General features: G+C 53.1%; 1 protein-coding gene across 1 annotated transcript; it reads left to right on the plus strand.

Annotated features, from left to right (window-relative positions):
- The first annotated feature begins 9,365 nt into the window (after nt 1-9,365).
- LOC127595040 (14-3-3 protein homolog 2-like) lies at nt 9,366-11,279 on the plus strand. The gene is given in 10 exon segments (XM_052056749.1): nt 9,366-9,527; nt 9,529-9,558; nt 9,560-9,607; nt 9,609-9,722; nt 9,724-9,741; nt 9,743-9,781; nt 9,783-10,058; nt 10,061-10,078; nt 10,803-10,910; nt 11,100-11,279. Coding segments are annotated over 10 exon segments (993 nt in total).
- Nucleotides 11,280-13,988: the final 2,709 nt, after the last annotated feature.

The raw sequence follows: 13,988 nt of genomic DNA on the forward strand, positions 1-13,988 counted from the left end.
GGCGCATCAGCCGTCGATCGAGAAGGAAAGCGAGGACCTCAAGACCGCCATCCTCGCGCAGAAGGACCTAAACGAATTCCACCAGTGCCAAGTAACCGACCTCCGCAGAGAGCGCAGCATCCTCCAGCAACTGGCCAGCGGCAGCTCCATCCGCGCGCAGGAGCTGCTCTCAGAGATCGGCAAATATTGACTCCAAACCTGCCACGGGCATCCCCGGCATACATTATAACTGCTGGACGTTATGCACTTTGAGCAGGTGTCGTTGCATCCGACGAACGGGTCGTCTTCGAAGCAGCTTTATTCCTTCCAGAAGGGGCAGCGGTTCTAGAAGGACCAGCCTCCCTTCTGCAGAGAGGCTTGCTATGATAGGCCTGCTTCGTTCAGCCGCCGAACCACTTCTTTAGGGTTTGGCAAGAAAATGCCTTTTCCGAAGCCCAGCGACACGCCCAGTCCAGGCCGATACAACCTCAGCGCTGACAAACAAAACAGAAGAGGTTTTTCAATGGGCTCAGGCGAAAAGTCATCCTTGGTCGACAAAGAGAGGATGCAGACTCCAGGGCCCGGCAGCTACCGGCCCGGCAGTACCCGCTACAAAAATCTGTCCTACTCCATGGCCAATCGCACGCTCGACGTCGCGGAACTCAGCAACAGTTATGTAGACAACTCACCAGAAGCTCGGCCCCGGGCATTACGACCAGCCTGGCACTTTCACCAGCACTGGGCGGCAGTCCAACACCAAATTCAAGAATTCGAAGGCCACGAAAATATCAACCAGCAAGCGATTTGACTGGTAGAAGGCCGCACAGGCCACGAACCCCGGCCCCGGGCTATACACTTCCCTCAAATTCTAGGCCTTGTCAGGCATCAAAACCTCGGGAGGCAGGAGCTTCGCCCGAGCAAAGCGCAAAGGCCTAGCCGACCCCAAACCCGTGCCAGGGCCAGGCTCCTAGTCCCAACCTCACTAGCACCATCTTCAGCGAGTTCGGGGCCAAGTGACACACCATCTCGTCCTCCATAACCCATATCAGGAGATCAGCTCGAGAGTGAACTCTTTTGCTGCTGGTGCAGTGTTGGCCAGTCCTTGCATATTCTTTTATATTTTGTATGGGTCAATTTTGGACTTCGCTTTGTTGCAGGAGCTGGGCGATGCCTTGCTCGACGAGGGTTGTGATGGAGGACTAGAGGGTGGGGGTGTTGACGTAGCGGTGGGTGCTTTTTTTTGGGGGTTGGGGTCTGTTTGGGGGTTGGGATCTATTTGGGGGTTGGGGTTTATTTGGGAGTTGGGGGATTCTGGCAGACCCCTTCTTTCCCACTTTGGATTTCGTCTTATCTTTTGCTATCTCCTTCGATTTAGCTTTGCGAATAGGCTTAACCCTCCCTGGCCCTCTCGACCCGCCGTCCTGCTAGCCGGCCTCCTTCAGCACCTCGTACAAAGACTTGACCATTAAAAAATAAGGTCACTTGTTCTTGTTGCTGAAGGGGCTGACCTTCTTCATCGTAAAGTAGGTGTTCGCGTAGTCAGTCTCCATGCAGCCGGTCCTTCGGTGGCTGAACTTGGAGTCCGCCTCCTTTAGCTCGTTGAACCAGCCGATCGTCTGGTTGCTAGTCTGCGGGAACTTGTATTTGGTTTTGGGTGGCAGCCCTGCCTGCCCCAGCTTTGCGAGGATCTCGGGAGGGAGGGGCTCTCGCAGCTCTGGCTTTTCGAGTTCGTCGTCATCGACGCCTTTGATGGTCGCGCCCTGCTCGTGGTACTGCATGAGGAGGATGCGGTTGCGGGTGGGCTTCTCCGAATACAGCGAGAGGTGCTGGGGGTGGTTGATACTGAACTGCTCACTAATGCGCTCAGCAGCAGCCTCCTTGCGGATAGACTCAGTCATCGTGATCATCTCCTCAACCGGGGTCATTTTGACCCCTCTCCTCTCTTCCTTGCCCTTTTTCATTATAATCAGATTGCGTCCCACTCCACCAAATAAATCGTCTTAATCTGGATTGTCAAAGGGGATTGTGGATCCGAATATATAATGATGATTGCTAATGAGGGTTAGAACAGAGAGGAGGCGGAGAGACGGCTGGAGGGGGAGAGACGCAGGAACATGGAGGAGGCCGACAGGCTGCTTATGGAAAAGCAAAAGGCCTAAATGCTGGCGAGTTAGCTTGAAACCGATGTGGCAGTGCTTCAGCAATAGATCTTCGATCTCGAAAAGACCAAGGAAAGGCACTAGAAGTAGCTGATGACCCTCGAGCAGGATCTTAACAAGCTTAAGGCCGAATACGAAAAGCTGCGGGAACAAGTATAAAAAGTCTAGGCTGAGGAAAAACAAGCGCGTGAGGATAAGTAACAGCTGGAGGAGAAGATGAGGGAGCTTAAGAAGATGATCAGGTAGAAGGAGCAGGCAGTCGAGGAGATGAGGCAGAGGATAGAGCAGCTTTAGCGGGACAAGGCCGACCTTCAGTAAAAGATCCGAGAGTTGCAGGCCCAGATCGATGAAGCTAAACGAAAGCTAGATGAGATCCAACGGTAGCTCTAGCGCATCGCCTAGGAAATCCGGAGGCTGGACAGATAGCTATAATCGCTGAAGGAGCAGCTCAGTTTAAAAGTCAAAGAGTTGAGCCAGAAGCAGGAGTAATTGAACGCCCTGGACAAGGACCGCAAATAGCTCGAAGATGCCATCGAGGAGTTGGACCGGAAAGTGACCAAGCTTGATGCGGTTATCAACTAGCTGCAGGTAATCATCGAGGCCAAGGAAAAGAATTAGAAGGAGTATAAGAAGCTTGTGGAGGAGGCCCGTAAGGACTTGAAGGCGGCTAAGGCCGCCTGCACTAGGCTCAAGAAGCAGATGGATTCCCTTAAAAAAAGACTGCGGTAGATGGAGGAGAAGAAAACCAAGGCAGAATCCGAAGCTGAGAAACGCACCTTTTCGTTGAATAAATTGGTCGATGCGATTAAGGCACTGGCGAATGATATACTGAGGATTGGCAATGACAAGGAACAAAAACAGAACTAGATCACGAAATCGACTGAGATCATCAACAATCTCACCAACGACATCGCCAAAGACAACGCAGAGATCAAGCGAGTGACGGACTGCCTGACCGAAATCATCAGTAAAGTAAAATTGCTGGTAAATTCCATTAAAGCGATTGACAAGGAGGTCAGCGAATTGAGGACGAAGGTGCGCAACGAGGACCAGGACAGGAAGAACAACAAGAATTTGATATAGAAAGAGAAGGCCAGCTTGAAGGAACAGGAGTCGAAAAAGACGCAGCTGGAGAGCAACCAGAATGCGGCTATAGAACAGCAGAAGAGGGAAGAGACCAGTAAACAGCAGGAGCAGGGTCTCCTTGACTAAGCAAATAGCAGCCTTACGGGCAGCATCAATGAAAAGGCCTTGCTGCATAGTTAGCTCGTAGAGATCGGTCTGCAAATATCCTTTCTGCAGACACAAATCCTATCCGCTACTGTGAATCCGACGCTGCTGGTTGGCCTGCAGGCGCAATTAAAAGTCTGTCTAACCAGGAAGATATCCCTGTAAAACCTGATTGGTGAGGTTCAGACTCGCATCTTAAACACCCGAACAAAAATAGCCACGCATACCAGCAATATCGCGAGGTTCGTCTCGACTATCAGAGACCTGGCCGGGAAGGTGACCCAATTCAAAGAGGGCATTCAAAAAGCAGTCAAGCTTATCGACACAATTAGCCAGAACATAACCTCGCTGAATGGAAAGGTTGACAAAAACACAGCCAATATCAACTCTTGGAACAAGTAGATAAGTGGCCATGAAAAGAAAACTAGTTGATGATCAGAAATGTAAGCAGCAGCTTGAAAACACCAAGGCTTCGCAGGAGCGAAAGAAGTCCGAGCTGGTCGACCTGAAGCGGGGTCACGAGGACGCCAAGCGAAAGGAGCAGGCAACCAAAAAATAACTCGTCAGAGAAAGTGACAGGCTAGCGAACCAGGCCAAAATCAAACAAAACAAGAAATAAAAGGCCCAGAGCAAATAGCAAAAAGTGAAGAGTGAACTGGACGGCTTCAAAAGAGATGCTTAGGAGATACAGGGTAAAATTGACTAGAAGAAGGGCGAGTACGACACCGCTCGAAATAATTTACTGGAGGAACAGGCTAAAAGAGTCAAAGCCAAGAATTGGGTCGAGTCTCTCAACAAAAAAATCACAACCCTCAAATAGGAAATGAACGAAGCCAAGCAAAAGAAGGAGACGGTCGAACGTGACAGAAAGAGTAAGGACGAGAAGCTTAAAGAATGTAAGGACAAAATTAGGACCATTGTCAGCGAGCAGGACCAGCTGAAGAAGGACATCAACCAGATCAACCTGGCGATCAGCGATAAGAAGCGGGCCATAGCTGACAAGGACTACGAGAAGCAGGGAAAACTAGAACACAAAGAAGCGTTAAAGATTTAGCTTGCAATCTTGGAGGGCCAGAAAAGCGGCCTGAATCGGGACCTAGTACGCAAGAAGGCCGAGATCATCGAGCTCACGGAAAAGATGCGAATAGAAAATGGCAAGATAGCCTAGTATAGGGACACTCTTAAAGACCTGGAAGACAAAAACAACGAGTTCAAGCAGAAAGCAAGCTAGCTGCAGCTTGACCTCCGCACTCTCCGAGAAAGGAACGACACCCTTGCCAAAGACCTCGATTCAAAAGAGAAGGCCGTCTAGACGAGCAATGCCGAGATCATCAACAACACCACCGAGATCGATTCCAAGAGGCAGGCCTTCACCACCAAATATGCGAGAAAGTAGGCGGAAAGGCACAAGGTCTGGACCATCAACGCCTAGGCCATACAAAAGTATAATCTGGCCAGCTAGCTTAACCGCAACATCAGCAGGCTCAAATAGCAGCAGCCTCTGCCCGCGAACAAAAAGAGGGCCTACAGGTACCAGTGATCCCCAATCTTGTCAATAAGTAGGGCCTTTTTGATAGGCCGCTTGCAAGTCAAGCACGTGCGGGTCGGAACTCTGGTCGATGTGGGTGACGTGGAGGTAGGCCTTTTCACCGGGCTCGTTGATGCTGCGCTCTGGCAGCAGTAGTAGACGTAACGCTACCCTTGCGAACTGTTCTTGTTGTGCTTCTTTTCGTTATAACTTTTTTCGATCAGAACCTGCCGCTTTTATAAGCAGAACTGCTTGAGGTCGCGGTCGTAGATGGGCATGGGGTGTTGCATGCACCTTGGCTACTTCAGGTTGTCCCGCTCGGTGTAGCTGGCGTAGCACCTGGCGCAGGTTCGTCTCTGGTCAAGGTCAGCCTCCTCGGCCATGCGCCTGTGGTCATCAGGCCCGAGAGGCCAGTCGACCGCCTCCTTGAAAGCAGTGGCGATTAACTCTCGCTTGCAGATTACAGAGACCCACCTGCGCTGTCTCTCGTTAGCCCGAGGGAAGTTTATGGCGTAGTTGAGGATGATCTGGAACATCTACTGGTTGCTGATGGAGTAGCTGTTGGACGGGCCCATGCTCGAGCTTGAGGTGCTTAATGAGACTTGCAGTAGACTGTCCGCGTCGATGATCAGTGCGGACCGGTCGTACCCCTCCGCCTCGGTCACCATGTCAGCGAACATCTCGATTGCCTTTGTCGCGTCGATGGCTCGGTTGAGCAGCAGCAACGACTTGTCCAGAACCAGCACAAAGGAGGCTTGTTACCTGATGAAGAATTCGACGATCTCTGGGATGACGTGGCTGGATGTCTGGTAGTCGCTGGTATGGCGGAAGGGGCGGTACGCGACCTGTCTATTGCCCAGCTCAAGGGAAATGTCCCCCGGCACCGAGCTAGACCAGCATCCGGTTTGTATACGGCAGCCGAGTTTATGAGTGGCTCCATTCTGGGAACAACTATGAGATCAGCTACTAAACAGGGTTGGAGCTGCTATCGAAGAGGATTAGGAAGGTGTCGGCAAGTTACTCAGGGCTGAGTTTGTGTCTTATGTTGGTGTTGTACCAGGCTCTGGTGACCAGTACTTTGGGGCCAGCTGCCTTGAGCACCTTTTTAACATCGTCGTGGTATTCCTTCGAGAACAGGTAGTGCAGCGAGTCGACTGAGTACACCTTTCTCTGCTTGATGCTGCCACGAAGGTATCCGACCAGGCTCTAGAGTTATTTTTATTTTTAGACTGTTCTGGATAGCTTTAATTTCGACTGCTGTTGTTCGAGGAGTGGGTGCATCATACCCTCCACGTACTTCGCGAGCGGACTCGCATAGACCAGCTCAAACTACTCACCGTTCGTATGCTTGACCAGCATGGACGGCATTGCCAGCGAGTCGATGAACTCATCGGTCAACCTTACGCTATTGTCAATATCCTGCGATATCTCAGGGAAGGTGGATCTGCCCATCCGGATTGAAAAGCGCTCAGCGACATCGATAGCCAACTACAAGAGATCTTTTTCGGTAAGGGAATCCTCCCGGCCTCTCTTCTTCTGGACCTCCTCGATCCTTTTTTTGAGGTCTACAAAGGCTGACCCCGTGAAGTTGACGGTCAGGTACACCAAATAATCGAGCAGCTTGCAGGCCCCCCCGCTTTTGAAGTATGTGCTAGTCGACATTAGGATACGGCGCCGGTCAGCAGGACAGGGCCGGTCGACCATGACATGCATATCCAGGCGTTTCTTGATCGCAGGATCGATCTTATTAAGGTAGTTGGTGGAGCCCAGGATGACCAGGTTATCAACACCCGTGTTGCCCCCGAACCTGCTCAATATCTCGTTTGTCCCCTCAGTTGAGTATTTCTCTTAGCTGTCTCTTTTCGGAGCCAGGCCGTCTATCTAGTCGATCGCCAGTGAGCAGACCAGGTAGGGGGAGATGTTCGCACGGCCTAAGAGGTCTCTGATCATGCCGCTGCTCTGCCCATGCAACGACCGGCAGAACGCGGAAGACGACAGTCCATGCGAAATTAGATGAAACCCAATCAGCTCCGGCAGCTGCTCACTAAGCGTGGTTTTGCCAGTGCCAGTGGTCCCATACAAAATCAGCCCGGAGTACGGCTTGGTCGTGTTCGAGAACGAACCGAAAAAGTTTTGAGTCCAGCTTTTACATAAGCTTGTCGTTGAAGAATGACTTTTTGACGTGGTTTATGGCGGTCTGGATGTTGCTGAGGTTCAGTAGGGGCAGGGTCGCAAGCCTCTCCTGCCCGTGGTTGGTCCACACCAGGTACCGCAGCACCTTGTGGGCGTTTCCCACGCGGATGCAGCGCCTCACTTCCTTGCACTAGTCTCTGCGAGGTTTCTCCTCTTTCTGCTATTTCAGGCGATCGATGATCTCCATCAGCTAATAAACGAAGGTCTTCTTGATCCCTTCCCTTTCGTAGTCATCCTTCCCCCATCTATAAAGATCGTTTATCTCTCTTACCCCGCCCCCTTCCACCAGCGATTTTCGCAGCTTAATCTTTTCTGTTTAACTGGCACATCTATTTTCGCAGCATACTTTGAGCAGGGCTTCAATACTGTCGGTCCTTTTGAGCCGCGGGAAGGCCGCCTTCCATCTTGACTCGTCTAGTTGTTCAAACTCGATTTTGGGCTGCCCGCCAACCTTGAAACTGTTTTTGATTGGGCCATGCTTTGACACGACTGCGATTCGGACTGCTTCGTGAAACGGGTCGAAGTAGTAATTCCTGCGTCATTACTTTTTATGAATTAGTCGCGTTTCAAGACCGGCACCACTTCGGCAGGGCTTCTGACCTGTACACATTGCTGTTCAAGTGATTTAGTGATGAACTACTTGAGCTAGTTTTAGAGACCATATTCTTATCCGCCAACCTGCACCTTGTAATTCCATTAAAGTAGGAATTCCCTAATCCATACCTGAATAAAAAACCCGGTCTTAAACGCAGCACGACCATGGAAGACTCGAGTATCCATGCCATCTTGAAGTACCCGTTTGCTCATCGCAGGGAGGAGAGAAGTGCCTATTCCTGTTGCTCTCTAATGCACACTGTTGATCAGCTCTTGAATTACCATGTTGTGGAACTCGGTTAGTAACTGATCGGAGGTCGTGTCGGGATTGCAGCGGAACAGTGTTACGATGGGCTGCCTGATGCTGGGCGTTTTTTTCTCCATCACCAATTAGTGTGATCTCTTTGCTTTTAAAAAGCTCATTCAAGAAAGATCTACAGCTTGCCATCCGCCGCCTTGATCGCCGCCTTTATCTACACGATCATGATGCCTTCAAAAGCCTTCCTTATCCTCTGCAGCATCCAATATAATGATTTCTGATCGAGAATCACATAATAAATCTATCATGACAGTGGGATGCAGGCAAGGAGACAATCATATTGCTAGTCATGTCATGAGCATCTGTCCGAGATGCTAGCTGAAGATAGCCACGATCATCTCCCCGAAGTGAGAGCAGTCGCCTAGCTCCTCTTGCCAGCCGGAGCAGCATTTTCAGCAGTCTGGCCTCCACCCCCAGCCTCACCTCGTCGAAGTTGACCAACAACAACTCCAAAAAGTTGACTTTGACGTCTTCAGTCAAAAGACTCATTCTCGACAGCTCGGCATTGATGCCCCTTATTGCCCTGCAGCTTGACCTTGATGTCGTTGCTGCAGAATTGGGTCAGGCTGGCCCTGAAAGGCTCGAGGTCCACCCTCATCACGTTTTGTGGTGGAGATCACTGGGCACGACAGGCTGGCCCGCAGGGCGGATAGCTGGTGGTCTGTGAAGGTGACGGGGGTAGCAAACCTCTTGCACCAGCAAGCAGCGCAGGTTCAGCTCGTCTCGGGAGGGATCGGCCTTGAGCAGGAAGTCGCCGATGAGCCCGTACAGCTGCTTGATTTTGCGTTTGAAGAGGTCCGCCTCATAGCTCCGCTATTTGATTTAGCGGAGGGATCTCAAGGAACATGAAATTTCTGGTGACTTGGACTGGAGAGCCAGTGGTTTCTAGCATTTTGAGGATCAGACTCGGGCAGATGCCTCGTATCCGAAAGCTGGTCGACCAGCCACTACGCCTCGCCAAGGTGGTTTAATGAGGTGCTCCCAGGCCCTTCTGGAAAAAGATACTAAACTCATGCAATTCCATCCTCCTTCGAACCACCCAGCAAAACATCCTTCACCTCCAACTGCTGCCCATCTTGTCCCATCTCAAACCTCAATTATAATCGTTGTTGTTCCAGCCTCCTGTCCTTCATGGGCAGGCGGCCTTGCTATTAGAATTTTGAAGGAATCAATCTTTTAATGGAGTTTAAGCTGGGTGCAGGAGTAGAGGGGAGGCTGCAGAATGGGGGTTTGGTGAGGGGGGGATATGCAAGAGGGGGTTAAGGGGTCAAGGAGCGGGCACACGTGGGGTGCGAAACTAAGGCCCGCGTGATTGGCCGCCCAGGGTGGTTAATTAAATGGCAGAAGATATAATCGATTTTGAATGAGTAGCCGGGACGAACTGCTGTACGTGGCGAGGATCTGCGAGCAGACGGAGCGATATGAAGACATGCTGGACTCCATGAAGAAGGTGGTTGCCATGGGCGGGGAGCTGTCCTCGGAGGAGCGCAACCTGCTCTCTGTGGCATACAAGAATTCGATCGGTCTCCCGTCGGTCCGCGTGGCGGGCACTGGCCCTCAATCGAGAAGAAGGAGGAGTCCAAGCACTCCAAGAACCTGGGGCTGGCTCCGGGACTACAAGAAGAACATCGAGGGGTAGCTCAACAAGTACTGCTCCGAAATCATCCAGCTGCTGGACTCGACCCTGATCCCCAAGTCCACCTCGGCGGAGGGGCGGGTAGTTCTACCTGAAGATGAAGGGGGGACTACTACCGCTATATAACCGAGTACACCTCGGGCGAGGGAGAACACGCAGGCCGGCACCCAGGCCGGCGAGGCCTACGGGCAGGCCTCCGACAAGGCCAAGACCGAGCTCAAGACCACCCACCCCATCCGCCTCGGGCTGGCCCTCAACTACTCCGTATATTACTATGAGAGGTCAAGAACGACCCCAAAAAACGCCTGCACCCTGGCCAAGCAGGCCTTCGACGACGACGCCATCGCCGACATCGAGCAGATCGAGGAGGACCAGTACAAGGACGCCACCTCCATCATGCAGCTCATCCGCGACAACCTCACACCCTCTGGACCTCGAGAGCTCGAGGAGGGCGGCGACGACGCATGACCCCCCATCCATATATATATGCATCTTTGTGCGTTAACTTATTAATATGTAAAACTTTAGGAGGCAGGTTAGTCTGCTACTGGCTGGGGGTGCAGTCCCGCCGCCACTGCGGAGGCGGCCCGGGCCATCGAGGCCTGGCTGGCTGCCCGCCCCTGCCGAGGCCCTGCTGAAGATTGCTGCCCCTTCTGGCCGGCAGCCAGGGCGAGGCGGTCTTTGGTTTGACCCAGATTCGAAGGTTGGTGCTGGATTGGGGAAGAGGTTTAGTGTGCTGTGGAGGGGACTTGGGGAGAGGGCAGCAGACAGGAGGTGCTGGCCGCGCTGGCGGGCAGGGTTGGAGGAGGCCTGCGGGGGTTGATTGGGGAGGTGGCCTGGGGCCATGGCCCTGGAGGGGGGGTGAGTGGTCTGGATTTGAAGGGATGATAAGCAAGTTGTTCGCAGGAAAGGAAGAAAGGCAACACGTGGCAGGGTTCCGAATCATCGAAAAAATGTACTAGGCCACCAACAAAAACGCTCCCTTTTTCGCAGGCTGCCCTCTCCCCCTCCTGTTCCAGACATTCTTCCAAGCCCACATCCCCCAAGCCTCCCAAATATCAGCGATGCAGGCATTCCTCGCCATAGTGACGGCCCAGACTCATCTGCACTCTGATCACCTTAAGCCGCTCGTCCTCCCCTTCCTGAGGCTGCTGCCTTGAGCAGCTGAAGCACGGGGATGACAGGGGCCTCAAGTGCCTGGTTGACCTGGTCGACCACGAGCCTCGAGTCCTGAGAGAACGCGTCACCGAGATGCTGGAGCTGACAGGCTGGGTGCTGCGGGGAATGCGGAGGCAGGCTGCGAGTGATGGTCATCGAGATGGCGGCAACCCTCGCCCAGGCCATCCCTAACAGCTTTCCTCTCCTAGCCACAACTGCCACAGTAGCTGGCCCGCCTAATCCTGCTAGTTCATGAACCAGATCAGCCGACCATTCCCTAGACCTTCCTCTTCCCGCCGGAAGGGTTCAGCGATGAGGACCAAGGGCGACCCCGACAGCGAGGTGACCAAGCTCGGAATGGAGTGCTTTGACAGGGTGCTGATGGCGATGGGCGGGCACGGGCTGGTGGATGTCTTGCTGCGTTATGATACTGGACTTGATCGACCGGCAGGACGACTGGCGCTGCACCTTTACGGGAAGTGATGGCACTGTCTCCCAGCTGGGCGAGTTCATCCAAGAGTTCAAGACAGTCTAGGAATTTCATGGACAAACTGCTCTACACCGCGGAGGCTGCCAACCCCAAGATCCGCTATGGGTTCTGTCACCCTGGTCGGGCCAGCTCTCCGACAGCCTGAAGCCCAACTTCCAGTCGTTCTACATGGAGACGATCTTCCCGCTGCTGTGCAGGGCTGCTGGAAGACAGGGTGCCTCGTGTGCGGGCGCATGCGGCCAACGCCATCATCAATTTCATGGACCAACTCGAGACCGAACCGCATAAGGCAGTACATCCCTGAACTCCTTGAAAAGAGTTTTGAGCTGGTCGAGAAGGACAGCTCGCTGGTCAAGGAATCCGCCACGAATGTGGTCTCCTGCCTGGCTGAGAATGCAGGGCCGGTTATTGCGGAGTTGCCTGCCGATGGTCTGTGGCAAGCTGCTCTAGATCTTCACGAGGTGGGCCAGCCCGAAGTACGTATCACTACGGGCGCAGGCGATCGAGTGCCCTGACCATCATCGCAGAAGCGGTCACCCAGAGAGTCCTTTTAGCCGTACCTAAAGGCGACCATAGGGCTCATGGTCAGCGGGCAGGAGGAGTACCTCCTGAAAGCCAGCAACGTAAGCTACCTGATCTCCGGCTGGAAGCGAGATGCTGCGGGCCTACGCGGAAAGGATCAAGGAATGGATGCCCGAGCTGATCACGCAGCTATCGAACATGCCTCTTCGAGTGCTGGATGAGGACATGGAGGAGTACGAGGCAGCTCTGGTTATCTAGTTTTATGGACATTTCCTGGAAAGTATGGGGCTGGCCTTCAAACCGTTTATGGGCACGGCAGTGCCGATCGTCGAGAAGCTGGCAGGACACAGGCTGCCGCCACGGGCCAAGTCCAAATTGGTTCTCCTGTTGCCCTTCATGCTGAGGTGCACTGACGATGCGGGTGGACAAACTGGCCCTGGCCAAGCACTACAGCCAGTACCTGTTCGCCCAGATGACTAGCGAGGCCAAGACGTCTGAGCTGTCGCATGCGGCTCGGCAGCTCGCCAAAGTCCTGTCCGCGGGCGAGCAGGCGTTCATGACCTCCGGCGATGTAGGGATGCTTTACGGAAAGGTGAAGGAGACACTGAAGAGGTCTGTTGTCAGTCTGGTGGGGGGTTGAAAAGGCAGGCTTGCTGGACAAGCGGAACCCTGCCGGATGAGCTACCTGGCATCACTTACGATATCAGTCAGGAATTCAAGCTGCATGATTCCCTGCTGAGAGGCGGTCGGGGGCAGTTCTGAAGACCCAAAGAGACGCCTGTGAAGGGCTGCCTGAGCAGTTAGCTGCTGACTTGCTCTCGATTGAGCCGCAGGTGCTGTCGCAGTTGGCTGTGACTGGCTTGGTTATCGCAGCTGGTCAAGCACCAACCCGCCCGCTGCAACGCCCTGTGGCAGCTCCTCAACTAACAACTTCTGAAGGCCCTGCGGATGAACGAGATGACTATCCGGCAGATGGCCGCCTACGGCCTGGGCCTGCAATGCCAAGCCTCCTCGCCACCGCAGTTCACACAGATCCGCGACTAGACAATCGCAGCCCTGCTCAAGACCTTGGACGTGGATGGCCTCTGCGACTATCAACTCCAAGCAATAGACCAAGAGGAGGACGGTCAAGGACCACCTGGCGGCCGCCCTCGGCAAGATCATCGTCACGCATTCCAGCTTGCTGAAGGACAACCTGCCGATCGCGTACTGGGCTGCAATGCCTGCCTCTGACGGTTGACAAGGAAGAGGCCAAGTTTGCAGCATGCTTCTTTTGGGAGGATGGCGCTGTTGACTTTCAAAGAGGCGTCGGGAGGAGCAGCTGGCTCGGATGCTGCTCATCGCAGTGTACGTGGTCAACAACCCCGACCTCTGCGACACTGCCGGGCGCACGACCCTCGAACTGTTCCTGCAGCAGGCAGCCCCCCGCGCCCACCAACTAATAGCGTCAGGGACCCCCTCTCAAAAGAAATAGCCATCCTCCAATCCTTCTACGCTCTGAACTATCCCCAATGAATACAAAAATAATAATTATTTCCAGCCATGACATTTCTATTCATCAGGACATTGCTTTAGAGGAGTGTTCTTTATTCCAGGCACTGTAAATTGGGGTAAACGCATGACAATTTGTATGGATTTGAAGAGTAAGGGGAGGTGAATGACTGCCATGTTTAAAGTTGGGGGTGGTAAGATGGCTGCGTTGGGGAGCAAAGCCATGATGATGGGGTATGTCCGGATAACGAAGGCTGAGGGATGATGGTTGTGATTTGGAAGACCTCTCTTTTTTGTGATAAAATTAAAGAATAATCGTTCTTATGGAGTTTTAGGATACTGCCAGGCTGTTGTGGTTTTGGGTGCCAGTCTGCGAGCCTGCTGCCTGCCACCAAGAGGCACCAAAATATCGACCGTACCTCAACCACCGCACCTAAAAAAGTGGAAGAAACATCATGACTAATGTAATCAAAAAGATGCTGAACTGCGTGCTGGGCCTGAAGGTTCTGCTGTATCTGGATAGGCCCGCGCCCCCCCATCCGCCAGACTGCTACTCAGGTTTTTTAGTCAGTACAGGAAAAGTTTAAAGGCGAACCCAGTCAACTACTGGAATATCAGGCGGTTCGAGGAGTTCTTTGCAGAAAATGCGTGAAGAGGACAGCCGATCGACCTCGACTTTTGTGGACCTC

This window comes from Hippocampus zosterae, unplaced genomic scaffold (assembly GCF_025434085.1).
Source record: "Hippocampus zosterae strain Florida unplaced genomic scaffold, ASM2543408v3 HiC_scaffold_371, whole genome shotgun sequence".
Classification (NCBI taxonomy): domain Eukaryota; kingdom Metazoa; phylum Chordata; class Actinopteri; order Syngnathiformes; family Syngnathidae; genus Hippocampus; species Hippocampus zosterae.